Source organism: Peromyscus californicus, unplaced genomic scaffold (assembly GCF_007827085.1).
Source record: "Peromyscus californicus insignis strain IS unplaced genomic scaffold, ASM782708v3 Scaffold_8__1_contigs__length_139910024, whole genome shotgun sequence".
NCBI lineage: Eukaryota > Metazoa > Chordata > Mammalia > Rodentia > Cricetidae > Peromyscus > Peromyscus californicus.
In genome coordinates, this window is record NW_026294606.1 from 57,494,147 (window position 1) to 57,507,435 (window position 13,289).

Sequence of the window (13,289 nt, forward strand, 5' to 3'; positions counted from 1 at the left end):
ATATATGTAGCTGAGGCTGGTCTTGGCCTTACAATCCTTCAGCCTCAACCTCTTGAGTGCTAGGGATTATGGTTATACACCACCACACCTGACTTAAAATGTTTTGTTTTTGTTGTTGTGGTGGTGGTGGTGGTGGTATTGGGGATTGAAACCAAGGCCTGTGCTTGCCAAGCAAGCACTCTGTGAGTGTTCTATATCCCAATCCTGAAAATGCTTGTGTAACAGAGGCTGTATGTTGATGTTGAAAGAAGTCTTAGAGGCAAGGGCAAAATCTCTGCCCTCTCTTCACCTTTGCATAATATCAACTCCAGAAGATATGACTTGAGAAGGGACGAGGGGAGTTTTGCTTAAAAGTTTACAGTTGGTGTTAAGGGATAAGTGTAGAGATGGCTGTCCAGATAGTGGAGGATGTTGGGAGTGGAGCATTTTTTTCTCTATATGTGTTATGCATCCCTTTTCATAGCAAGAGAGCAGCTCAATTAAAGTGTTTGGGAAAGATTAATCTGGCAGAGGAAGACAGAATTGTTTGAGTGTGAGATCAGAAGTAAAGGGGCCAAATAGGCGAGACAAGAAGTTTGAGGGCTGAGCAAAGCTGAAGACGTGTGAGAAAAGGAAGTGTTGATTGTATGTAGTGGACACTCCAGGTGGTAGATAGATCATTCCAGAGTTCCAGGGCGGAAAATGGTATTATTGGGGCTGGAAAGATGGCTCAGAGGTCCAGAATGCTTAGTGCTCTTGCAGAGAACCCCAGTTCAGTTCCTAGCACCCATGTTAGGTCACAACCACCTCTACCACTAGCTCTAGAAGGATCTTTTGCCTTTGGCTTCTGTGGACAACATTGTGTTAACATACACATACCCCTACACAGATACACAAACATATACCTAATTAAAAATAATAAAAGTAAATCTTTAAAAGGAGAAAATGCTGTTGTTAATAGAAACAGTAATTTTTTCAATCATCAGGCTCCTTTTTGTGTCCATATGATTTTACTTTAGTGAAGTTCCATGTCCCCTTCCTATGTAGGGTGAGTTAGGCCTTGCCAGTGACAGAAGTGAGCTCACATACCTCCGAGCAGGTGGGTAACTGCATTTGTTGTATTGTTTTTCCAACAGAGTTTTAGATTTGGTGTGGAAATTGCTTATGTGGGAGCTACCATTTTGGATGTCTGCAAGAGAGTCAGAAAAAAGACATTGGTTGGAGGGAACCATCAGAGTAAGGCTTTCTGTGGCTTTCTTTTTTTAACCAAAGTTAATTGTGTTCTACATGTTGATTTGTATGGAGTTTGCGCTTTCGTCTCCAGGTGGCATCAGGGGTGACGTAAAGGGACAAGTGGCTCTGCTGTCCAGGACCAATGCCAATGTGTTTGATGAGGCTGTCCGGGTGACAGAAGGAGACTCCCCTTCAAGGATACATTTGATCGGGGTAAGAATACATTGTTGACTACTTCGCACATAGAAACAGTGCAGAGACCAGACCCAGGAAAGTGCTAGTGGCCTTAGGATCTTGTGCAGGAACGCCTTTGGGTTTTGGACTCTTCTCCCTGGGCCTCCCTGTGACTGGACACTGATTGTGCTATGAGACAGTCAGTGAGTGAACACTCTGGACACTTGGATTGTGCTATGAGACAGTCAGTGAGTGAGCACTCTAGACACTTGGATTGTGCTATGAGACAGTCAGTGAGTGAGCACTCTGGACACTTGGATTGTGCTATGAGACAGTCAGTGAGTGAGCACTCTGAACACTTGGATTGTGCTATGAGACAGTCAGTGAGTGAGCACTCTCCTTACATGTGACTGTGGAGTCAGGCTCCTGGGTCCTGACGGCTGCATGCTAACCATCAGTGGAACCACAGGTAAGCTATGGCACTGGGTAGAACCAGCACCCTGAAAGAAGGTAGAATCGAACACCCATGTGGCTGGGGGCAAGTCAGCACTTGTGTGCTGCATTCTCCACCCAAAGCACAGCAGTGCCTTGCCTTTGCCTGTTTCATGGCAGTGAAAATTCAATGACATGTTGTGGCATATTTAACCTTGAAGTTACATGAATAAAGGATATTTATGGAAAAATATTTTTGAGGGCCTACTATGTGTTGGGTACTCAGTAAAATATTAAACCATAAAATACCTCTTTCTTTTGTTTTAAAATAAGTATTATATAGAAATTTTGGCACCGAAAGGGAAAAATCACATATAATTCCAGTATTTCCTAAAAGTCTCATTTTTGCTAATTATTTTTGTTGTTCTTAAAAATGTGTATTTTTACATAATTGCTGTTAATGGTATACATAAAAGTACACTTTTTTCCACTCAACATATCATAATTTATTTGATTGTTGTATTGATGTCTCTAATATTTCATCTAGAAGTTATAACCATTTTCATTATTGAAAGAAGATAGTAATTTTGGAATATCATCCATGTCGGATATGAAGTGTACTGTTCTCCCTCTTCTATGTTCACTTCTACCCGTGACATGTGTTATGGTGCTAAACCACACACTTGGTATAAACTGCAGGGTACACTGTCGGTGTTGTAGACGTGACTTGTTAGAGGTGGAGTCCTTGTCATGGCTGTCTCCTGAGCTAGGCCTGGTTCCCTATGAGTGCTGGAGTCACAGACAGTACCCATCAGGCACTTCTAAGGTAGAATAGGGCCAAACCCATGGCACAGTCAGGGCCTTTCCTCCAAGAGCTGGTTTTAGATTACAGAATATCTGGATCAGCAGAGACCCTCTGGTTGTTCTCACAAGAAACAGTCGTGAGCATCTTGCTTGCCAGCTGTGTTTGGTTATCCTTTGTGTCCATGTTCTAGCCATTGTATTCATGGAAGGCACACTGAACTTGCCTTTTTATTGATGACAAAGCAGTGTGCAGTTGGGGATTTCCTTTCTAAAGCATAGGTAGAGTTTCAGGCAATAGCTCAGTGCTTTCTGTTTTCTGTGTGTGTGTGTGTGTGTGTGCGTGTGTGTGTGTGTGTGTGTGTGTGTGTGCGTGTGTGTGTGTGTGTGTGTGTGTGCGTGTGTGTGTGTGTGTGTGTGTGTGTGTGTGTGTGTGTGTGTGTGCGCGCGCGCGTGCACGCGTGCTCTTTGGCAATATTTGTGATTTGTTTCTAAGAAACCATCTCATTTCAAGATCCCATCTCTGGATTTGTTTTGTTTTATAAAACAAAACAAAAATTCCACTGAAATTTTTTTCAGGGGATTAAATCATTTGGATTGGACAGAATCATTGACATTTGGACCCTTCTTCAGCCAGAGGAAGAACGGAGGAAACGTGAGTACCAGCCTGGCTTTGGAGCACGGAGAGCAGCCCTCAGCCAGGGTTGGGAAGTGGGCTGGTCCTGAGTAAGGGTTCCTGTTCTTCCTCTGAGGAGCTGGGTTTGCTCTTCTCCTTGAGGGAGATGCCTGGGGCCTATTTTTAGAACTATTGGCAGGTTTTTCCAGATCCTTCTCAGTCTCATTAATTGGCAATGTTGGTCCTGTAAGCCACCTTCTCCTGCATTCTTCTGCCTGCCTGAGCAGCTACACACCATTCCTTCTCTGGGCCTCAGATGAAATCCTGTGTTTCTTTCTTTCTTTTTGTTTTTAGGGTTTTTTTTGGGGGGCAGGGTTTGAGACGGGGTTTCTCTGTGTAGTTTTGGTGCCTGTCCTGGATCTTGCTCTGTAGACCAGGCTGGCCTTGAACTCACAGACATCTGCCTACCTCTGCCTCCCGAGTGCTGGGATTAAAGGCATGTGCCACCGCCGCCTGGCTGTTTCTGTGGTACTTTTCCTCCTTGGATTATGCTGTTTCAGATCTCTGTGAAGTAGATGAGGTTTTGAGCATATGGCTTGTGATGCTCAGTTGGAGATTGTGAGGCCACACTGTACTTAATTGCCCACGACACACAGTGAGTTAGTGATCCAGTCAGGACTGAAACCTGGGTCTCCCAACTCTGAGACCATCCATTAAATACCTACAGCTGCTGCCCTATGTTGGCCAACCTCTCTCATTTTCACCTGGCTATGTGTCTTCCTCAGGAAACCTCATCATTAAAGACAGGTTCATCAGAAGATGGGTGCACAAAGAAGGCTTTAGTGGCTTCAAGAGGTATGTGACTGCCGCTGAGGACAAGGAGCTGGAAGCGAAGATCGCAGTAGTTGAGAAATACAATATCAGGATTCCAGAACTAGTAGAAAGGATAGAGAGATGCCACATAGAAGATTTGGACTTTGCAGGTAAGGAAAGCAGCTGTTGCCTTCCCTTCAAGAGGAGGAGCAGATGGTCTCTTGAAGTATCTCTGCATCTGTGGCTACCAGTGGCTGTGCTCTAAGTTAAGGGAGAGGGGACAAGTCTCTGGTGTTGATCCCTAGCACCATGTTAAATAGTAAAGAAACACAGGAGCAGACCAGTTATTTCCCCACAGGATCTCTTTATTTCTGTTGCACTTGAAAGCCCCTGGAATAGGATTGTCTAGACCTAGCTCCGCCATGTGTAACTTTGGGCCCCTGTACCTGTATGTCTAAAGTGAGTGTGGGACCTAGTCAAGTCTCTTTGGCCTCTTGGATAGGATACTTTGAGGTATTCCTGGGACTAATTTTTATACTTTCTCAGGCCCTTCTTTTCTACCTGTGCCCTTTTCCTATGCAGGGGCACACCTGCAAGGATGCTTTGCCTTTTGTTTCTTGTCCTGTGGGACCCCCATCTAACTTGCTACATTTCTGTTCTAGAGTACATTTTGGGCACTGTGCACAAAGCCAAAGGCTTAGAGTTTGACACTGTGCATGTTTTGGATGATTTCGTGAAAGTGCCTTGTGCCAGGCATAATCTTGCCCAGCTTCCTCACTTCAGAGTTGGTAAGGAACACTGGGTTGGGACACAGGAGCTCTTGGGATGCTCCTGTTTTATAGTCGGAGTTGACTGCTTTGGTTTGGATGGGATAGGATGGCCTCCTAGTCTACAACAAAAAGTGAAACCTACTCCTAAATTTCTGATTTTTAATACTGTGGTTTTAGAGAAGTCAGGCTTCCACACGGTCTTTCTCTCAGGTGGCTGAAAGGATATTGAGTCATGATGTCCCTGTGAACACAAGTGCCCATCAGCTTTGGGCCTTGCATCATCAGACACCAGGTGTTCCAGCCTCACGCAGACTTCCAAACATCAGTTCACTTACTCACCAAGAAAACACATTTTGTGTGTTGGTTATTATTTGCAGTGCTAGAGGTTGAACAGAGAGTCCTGCATGTTCAGGCGCTGTATCCAGTCCCCAGAGTGTCTGTTTACCATTGCTGCTTCACCAGTGGACTCTCCAGGCTCATTGTTAAAGTCTGTAAAGCAGTGCTTTTGTTTTGACTTTAAATCTCAGAATAAAACCATTTTGAACCGGGCGGTGGTGGCGCACGCCTTTAATCCCAGCACTCTGGGAGGCAGAGGCAGGCGGATCTTTGTGAGTTTGAGGCCAGCCTGGTCTACAGAGCGAGATCCAGGAAAGGCGCAAAGCTACACCGAGAAACCCTGTCTCGAAAAACCAAAAAAAAAAAAAAAAAAAAAAAAAAACATTTTGAGTTTCCCAACCAGGAAAGCTCCTTTAATATTTACATACTTTTTTTAGACACCTGCTCTATTAAGATAGGACTTATACATTGCATAGCCCATTCCTTTAGGTTGTACATACAGCTCATTGGCTTCTAGTCTGTTCATAGATTGGCTGATCTAGTTTGCTAGGTATTGAGACTAGGAGATGATAGATGTGAGGTGGGCTTAGAAATGTGTCTTCCCTGTGATGATGTGAGATAGTTCCAGATTAGAATGAACTAATTCAGATAGACACTGTAGGAAACTGGGAGGAGCATAGACCTTGGTTCAGCTCTGCCCCTCAATTAGTGGTGGGCTCATTTGTGAATGACATACTCTCTGTAAACCGCAGTCTTACCATCTGCCTCCCAAACAGAAAGTGGATCAAAACACATTGGTATCCTCTGGGTCCATTGCACACATTAGCATCCCCTGGGTTCATTGTACACGTTCGTACCCACTGGGTCCATTGCACACATTAGCATCCCCTGGGTCCATTGAACACATTAGTATCCACTGAGTTCATTGCACACATTAGCATCCACTGGGTCCATTGCACACATTAGCATCCACTGGGTCCATTGCATACATTAGCATCCCCTGGGTCCATTGAACACATTAGTACCCACTGGGTCCATTGCATACATTAGCATCCACTGGGTCCATTGTATACATTAGCATCCACTGGGTCCATTGCATACATTAGCATCCCCTGGGTCCATTGAACACATTAGTACCCACTGGGTCCATTGCATACATTAGCATCCACTGGGTCCATTGCATACATTAGCATCCACTGGGTCCATTGTACACATTAGCATCCACTGGGTCCATTGTACACATTAGCATCCACTGGGTCCATTGTACACATTAGTATCCCCTGGGTTCACTGCACACATTAGCATCCCCTGGGTTCATTGCACACATTAGCATCCACTGGGTCCATTGCACACATTAGCATCCACTGGGTCCATTGCACACATCCACTGGGTCCATTGCACACATTAGCATCCACTGGGTCCATTGCACACATTAGCATCCCCTGGGTCCATTGCACACATTAGCATCCCCTAGGTCCATTGCACACATTAGCATCCCCTGGGTCCATTGCACACATTAGCATCCCCTGGGTCCATTGCACACATTAGCATCCACTGGGCCCATTGCACACATTAGCATCCACTGGGTCCATTGTACACATTAGCATCCCCTGGGTCCATTGCACACATTAGTATCCCCTGGGTCCATTGCACACATTAGCATCCCCTGGGTCCATTGCACACATTAGCATCCACTGGGTCCATTGCACACATTAGCATCCACTGGGTCCATTGCACACATTAGCATCCACTGGGTCCATTGCACACATTAGCATCCACTGGGTCCATTGTACACATTAGTATCCACTGGGCCCATTGCACACATTAGTATCCACTGGGTCCATTGCACACATTAGCATCCACTGGGTCCATTGCACACATTAGCATCCACTGGGTCCATTGCATACATTAGCATCCACTGGGTCCATTGCACATGTTAGTATCCACTGGGTTTATTGCAGATGTTGAGAAGTTAGTTAACATAGTCCTGAGATTTACTTACTGTATAGCAAGACTAAAAAGAAACAAGTTTTTTGTGTAATTAGTTATTGAAGATTTTGTTTTAAATTGGCATTTGTAGGAAAATTTTGTGTATATAGCTAGCAAATGTTGAGAGGGTTGTAAGGTATTAGTGAGGATTTTATGATACCTCATTTAGATGATAAAATGAGTTTTTGCAGGCAGGCTTTTGAATTGTTTGTCCTCCTTTTTTAGAGTCATTTTCTGAGGATGAATGGAATTTGCTGTATGTTGCTGTCACTCGTGCCAAGAAGCGGCTCATAATGACCAAATCACTGGAGAACATCCTGACTCTGGCTGGGGTAAGAGAACTTTCCTAGTGTTTGAGTCACATGTGGTTAAGGGATCAACCTTAGGCCTTGAGAGGCCTTAAGATGAGGGTGCTGGGTGGGCTTGTAAGTGTGTCGAGACGAGGTCACTAGAGAAGGTAGTATTCTAACCAGTGAAGCAAGAGAGTGAGTTCGTGCCAGACTGCATAGGTCTGTTAAAAAGTCAGTGGTTTTCATATATTTCTTAATTCTGCATTTACTCAACCAGTTCACATTTCCTGGGGAAAAAAATGACAAGTTCGTGTTTTGTAACTACACTTCTCCCTTCTACAACACCCCCCCACCCCACCCCCCACTCCTTTTGAAATGGCAGCTGCTTCTAGCAGTAGACTTTTCCAGAAGAATCTACCCTTCTGGGGGACATGAGTCTCTAGGTATCTGGGCCAGTTCCCCTGTGGAGATGCACGGAAGTGAGCTCACTCATATTCAGTCTTCATGCAGTTCTCAACCTTTATTCACAAATAACTTGCTCTCCATTTGTGCCCCATTGCTGTCTCTGTCCTGGTTTTCACAAGCGTAAGTATAAAACAGTTTAGTCTTACCGACCTTGAATTTGCATTAAAAGTCACTAATGTTCATCTTTCTCTGAACCAGAGATGCTTAAGCCAGAAGTCTAAACTGTAAATGTAAAAGCCAATGGGAGTGTTTTCTTCTTTAGTGTCTTAGTCAGGTTTTCTATTGCTGTGTTGAAACACCGTGACCAAAACCAATTTGGAGTGGAATGGGTTTATTTCTGCTTATGCTTCCACGTCACAGTCCATCACTGAGGGAAGTCAAGACAGGAACATGGAGGCAGGAGCTCATGCAGAGGCCATGGAGGAGTGCTGCTTTCTGGATTCCTCCACATGGCTTCTTGAGCCTGCTTATAGCACCTAGAACTATGCCCAGGAGTGGCATCACCCGTAGTGAACTATGCCTTCACACATTATCAATGAAGAAAATGCACCAAAAGCCCACCTAGTTGGAGTCATGTTCTCAATTGAGGTTCTGTCTTTTAAAACAACTCTAGATTGTATCAAATTAACAAACCTAGCCCAGACACTTATCTATCCCACAGTGTAGATTGTACAGAAAGGCCATTTATCTCTTGGCATCTTTTCTCAAGGAGACAATTGGTGCTCTAGAATTTAAACATTGCTACTTAAAGCATTGAGCCTCCACAGCGGTTAGAAGAGACAGTTACCAGATTCTAGTTGGGGGCATTCAATGTCCCAAAGTTCTTAAGTAGTGGGAGGAAAGACCCTTGGTACTCATTGTTGAATAGTGACTGTGTCTCTCCTATGCGCCCATCACCTTGTAGGTACTAGAATTACATTGGTGCATAGGAGGAATCCCTGTCTCCATAAGCTACATCTAGATGAAGAGGTAGACAAAAAAATACATGAAAAGAATCCTTTTCATGTGCTTGTGGAAAGATGTCAGAGCTTAAAAAAGAGAGCCTTTGCAAGTAAATCTTTTATATGACATCACAACAAAATTTTATGCTGGATGTAGTGATGTATGTCTGCAGTTCCTGTACTCAGAAAACTGAAGTATCAGGATGCTTGGCAACAGGCTGGGGAACATAGTGAGACCTTGTTTTAAATAGCACCAAAACAGGTATGCAAAAAAGCCTTTGGCATAGGACCATTTAGCTTGTATTTTATTTAGACTTCTAATCCCCATTAGCATTTTCCTTTAAGCCTCTGAGATAGTCTGCCTGTAGAGTTTGAAATCAGCTACAACATATTTTCTAAAGCTGGCCTTGACCTGTCTCTCACTGTATATGACTCTCATCACAACTTAGAACCCACACTTTTTTTCTTAGTTCATATCACCTGGGTCACCCAAGTACTTTTTCTATGAAGTATCAGATAGTAAATATTTTATGCTTTGCTGGTCACATGTTCTCTGAGGAGTAACTTAGGCCTCCTGTGTGTCACAAGAGCAGCCCTGGGTAGGCCACTTCATGTATGAATGTGTCTATGTTCTAGTGACCTTGATTTACAGATCAGGCCTGGGTCTGGATTTGACTCACTTATGCTTTGCTGACTTCAGTTTAGATCTCTAAACCAGTACCCCCACGAGGAAAGCAGGGTAGCAATCTCTTCTGCAGGTAGTTCCTATTATACAGTTCTTTAAATAAACTTTGGCTATACGTACTTTTTAAAAAGGATTTATTTTTATTTGTGTGTAGTAGTGCATGTGCATGTGTGTGGGACTGCAGGTGCCTATGCACGTGCAGAGGTCAGAAGAGGCATCGGATCCTTCAGTGTTGGAGTTACAGGGCTGGAAAGAAGGCTTAGTGGCTAAAAAAGCTTGGGTCTGGCAGGAATGAATAGCTGAGAAGGGAACCAAAAATACGTATTAGTAATGTTGCCTTTGGTTCTTGGACGTGTGCAGACTTGAAACTTTTGTTATGGGTCAGAAGGACATGCTGGATTTGTGCTGCTGCTCTGGGAAGGAGCTTGGAGGTGATGGTGAAAGGGACTTAACAAGAACCTGTAACTTCAAAGAGGATTTTCTAGTGTCAGTTGCTAGTACTCAGTTGGAACTTGAGTGTTTGTGTCAGTTTTGTTGTTGCTTTAAGGAAATGGTTGACATAAACTGATAGAGGAAGGTAGTTACGTTTTGGCTCACAGTTTTAGGGGTTCACAGTGAGGAAGGTGTGGTGCGGCAGAGCAGCTCACATCAAAGAGCAATACAGGGAAAGATCAGGGCAAGGACAAGCCCCAGATAGGACCTGTTTGCTCCAGCTGGTCCCCACCTTCTGCTTTTCACCACCCCCAATAATGCCATTGTATGGATCCATCTATTTGATCAGAACCCTCAGAATCTGATCGTGTCTAGAATTACCTTCACAGACACACCAAAAGGCACACGTCACCCATTCCTAGGAGATTCTCTATCCAGTCAACCTGACAGTCAAGCCCATCATAGTGCTTATGCGTCTTCTATTTTCTGTAACAGGTAGGCAAGTCCTACAAGGGAGAAAACCAAATGAGTCAAAATAGGGGTCATAGATAGCGAAAAATTCAGTAAGTAGCTAGTTTTTAGCCAGAAGATGTGAATTCATACTTTAGGAGTCAGAAAATATGTGTAGTCTGCTAATGTGTCCATATTGTGGAGAACTTCTCAGGAGCCGCACAACCTGAGCTGAACGGCCCTGACCCAGTGGCACAATAGTTGAAGTCTTTAATGTTCTGTTTGGGTGCTTGCTGGCTGTGTGCCAGGCCCTAACACCAGAGTGTGCTGTAGTGTGTCCTCTTTATAAGACAGTGTGAAATAGATGCAGATAAAAAAGCTGCAAGAAGCTGAGCATAGTGGTGCATGCCTTTAATCCCAGCACTCACAAGACAGAGGCAGGTGTATCTCTGTGAATTCAAGGCCAGCCTGGTCTACAGAGAGAGGTCCAGGACAAGCCAGGGCTACACAGAGAAACCCTGTCTTGAAAAACTAAAAAATCTAAACAACAACAACAAGAACAAAAGTCTGTAAGAACCTTCCCTGCTAGACAGGCAGCAGCTGAGGAGTCAGCAGCGCGGGAGTGTGTTGCGTCGGTTTGGACTTTGGTACCAGGCCTTGCACTCGGTAGGAAAGCGTGTCACTGAGCTCTGTCCACCAGGGCACTGGGCCAGCTGCTTCTTGCAGTTCTGAGTTTCAGCTCCCCTGGTCTGTAATTTATGTAGTAATTCTCTGCATCAAGCATGATAAGTGTGCCTGCAGTTTTAGTCCTTGGAAGGGAGAGGCAGGAGGATTGAGAGTTCAGTCCCACCCTGGACTCCATAGTGAGACTCTGTCAAAATGATGTTGCTGATAACAACAGCAACAATTGTTTAATGTTGCAATTGGGGATAGGGACTACTAATCCAGAAATAGTCCTGAAACGTCATTGTAAATGGTACCTTTTCATGTTTACCAGTCTGTTTTTTAAAAATCTAGCAATTTTACCAAAAAGCCAATTCTACTGTCTTGAGTGTTCTTTCTTGGCAATAGCCCTGGAGTTGGGAACATTAGGAAATGAGGAAACAAGACAGTGGCTCTCTGCTTCTGGATACGTCCAAGGGGTGCTGCAGGTCCTAGGCTGTTGGAGTTTTCAAGTAGAAGGCACCAGTATTGCCATTCACCTCTGTCTTTCTCCTTCACAGGAGTATTTCTTGCAAGCAGAGCTGACAAGTAACGTCTTGAAAACAGGAGTGGTCCACTGCTGTGTGGGGCAGTGCAACAATACCATCCCTGTGGACACCATCCTTACCATGAAGAAACTGCCTATCACTTATGTGCGTTGACTGTCTGTAGGGTTAAGTCACTCATACCCATTTTATTGCTCGTGGGCTTTGTGCCCATCTAGGTTCTGGGTGAGGAAGGTAATACAGAAATCTGTATAATGCTTTTCTAAGAGCTTTGATATGGAAGCATGGCAGATGTGAGGTCTGTCTTTTTTGTCAGAGATGGAACTAATCAGGTTGAATGACCTGGGTATGCTAAGCCTTTCAGTTTGAGAGGTGCAGTTGTGGCCAGACACTTCAGAGGGGAGCTCTTTACCTGGAGGGCCTGTTGAGTTTTTCATGGTTCTTTTCACTTTCTTAGTTCTTTGGTGCTAGAGATCGAACCCATGGCGTTGAACATGCTAACCATGCATTCCAGCACCCAGCAGTAGCTCCTGGCCCTAGTTCTTTATCTCTTGACTGGATAATTGTGGTTAATCCTCAAAGGACTTTGATAGAGTTGAATCTAGATGACAGTGCTGTGTAGGGATTATCTCTGTGGGTTGACAGGAGTGAGATCATCACAGCCGTAGTCCGTCAGAATGTTGGCAGCTAGCCAGTAATTCAGTACTTTGTGGTGGAAAATTCTTGTCCTTGGATTGTCCCTTACCTCTTTTTCCTATCTATCCCTGTAGAGCAACAGGAAGGAAAACAAGGGTGGCTACCTCTGCCACTCGTGTGCAGAGCAGCGGATCGGGCCTTTGGCATTCCTGACTGCCTCCCCAGAGCAGGTGCGCGCCATGGAACGCACTGTGGAAGACATCGTGCTGCCCAGGCATGAGGCCCTGCTCTTCCTTGTCTTCTGAGGCTGTGACTCTGCGTGCTGAAGGAGCCATTCTGGGCTGCATTCCTGCTCATGGGAGACTCTGAGTCAATCACAGCATTTTTAGGAAGAAGATACCAACTAGACTTAGAGCTGCCATTTCTCTGTTCCTTACAGATAGCCAGTTCCCACTTGCCTGTCCTCCATATGCATCAGGTCAGGGAGTGGGGAGAGTCCTTTTGATAAAAAAATCATTTTATGTATTTAAACTTTTATTACAAGGTTTCAATTAAATAGGCATTGCCCATTGGCATGCCGCTGTGAAGTCCAGCTTCAGTGCTGTCATTTCTAAGCTTTCTCCTGCTGTCTGTTTCTGTTATCTCTCTCAGCATCTTGTCACTGTTTATGTGGTTTTTATGCTGAGGAGTGACACCTGAGGAAGCCATAGCAGGTCTTTGTCATTTAGGGTTCGTGGTATAAACAGGAAAGTGGCATCATGTTCAGAAGACATGCACAAAATGATAGTAACTAGACTCACCTGGTTTCCCGCTGGCACAGCTGGAAATCAGAAACACTCGCAGGAAAGTAAGGTCAGCAGTCACTGTGGAGAGGACAGGGAGTCACTAAGGGAGAGATGGCTGTGGAGTAGCTCATACGACAATGGGTAAGTTCTTATAGAAACCACCAGCAAAAGTACCCATATCATGTCGATGTACATTGTTCTTAGTATTTGAGATTTTTGCTGGTTAGCAGCTTTCTGATGCTGATGGCTGGTAG

At 44.6% G+C, this 13,289-nt stretch overlaps 1 protein-coding gene across 3 annotated transcripts in view; it reads left to right on the top strand.

The window, feature by feature from the left end:
- The window catches only part of Fbh1 (F-box DNA helicase 1), a 39,718-nt gene extending 26,876 nt beyond the window's left edge, over positions 1–12,842 (top strand). For all 3 annotated transcript variants that reach the window (XM_052726768.1, XM_052726769.1, XM_052726770.1), the window contains exons 14-21: positions 1,116–1,215; positions 1,304–1,425; positions 3,199–3,274; positions 4,021–4,218; positions 4,711–4,836; positions 7,369–7,475; positions 11,630–11,761; positions 12,385–12,842. In XM_052726768.1, the coding sequence (XP_052582728.1) occupies positions 1,116–1,215; positions 1,304–1,425; positions 3,199–3,274; positions 4,021–4,218; positions 4,711–4,836; positions 7,369–7,475; positions 11,630–11,761; positions 12,385–12,555 (1,032 nt within the window). In that variant the 3' untranslated portion in view covers positions 12,556–12,842. The remainder of the gene's footprint in view (positions 1–1,115; positions 1,216–1,303; positions 1,426–3,198; positions 3,275–4,020; positions 4,219–4,710; positions 4,837–7,368; positions 7,476–11,629; positions 11,762–12,384) is intronic.
- Positions 12,843–13,289: the final 447 nt, after the last annotated feature.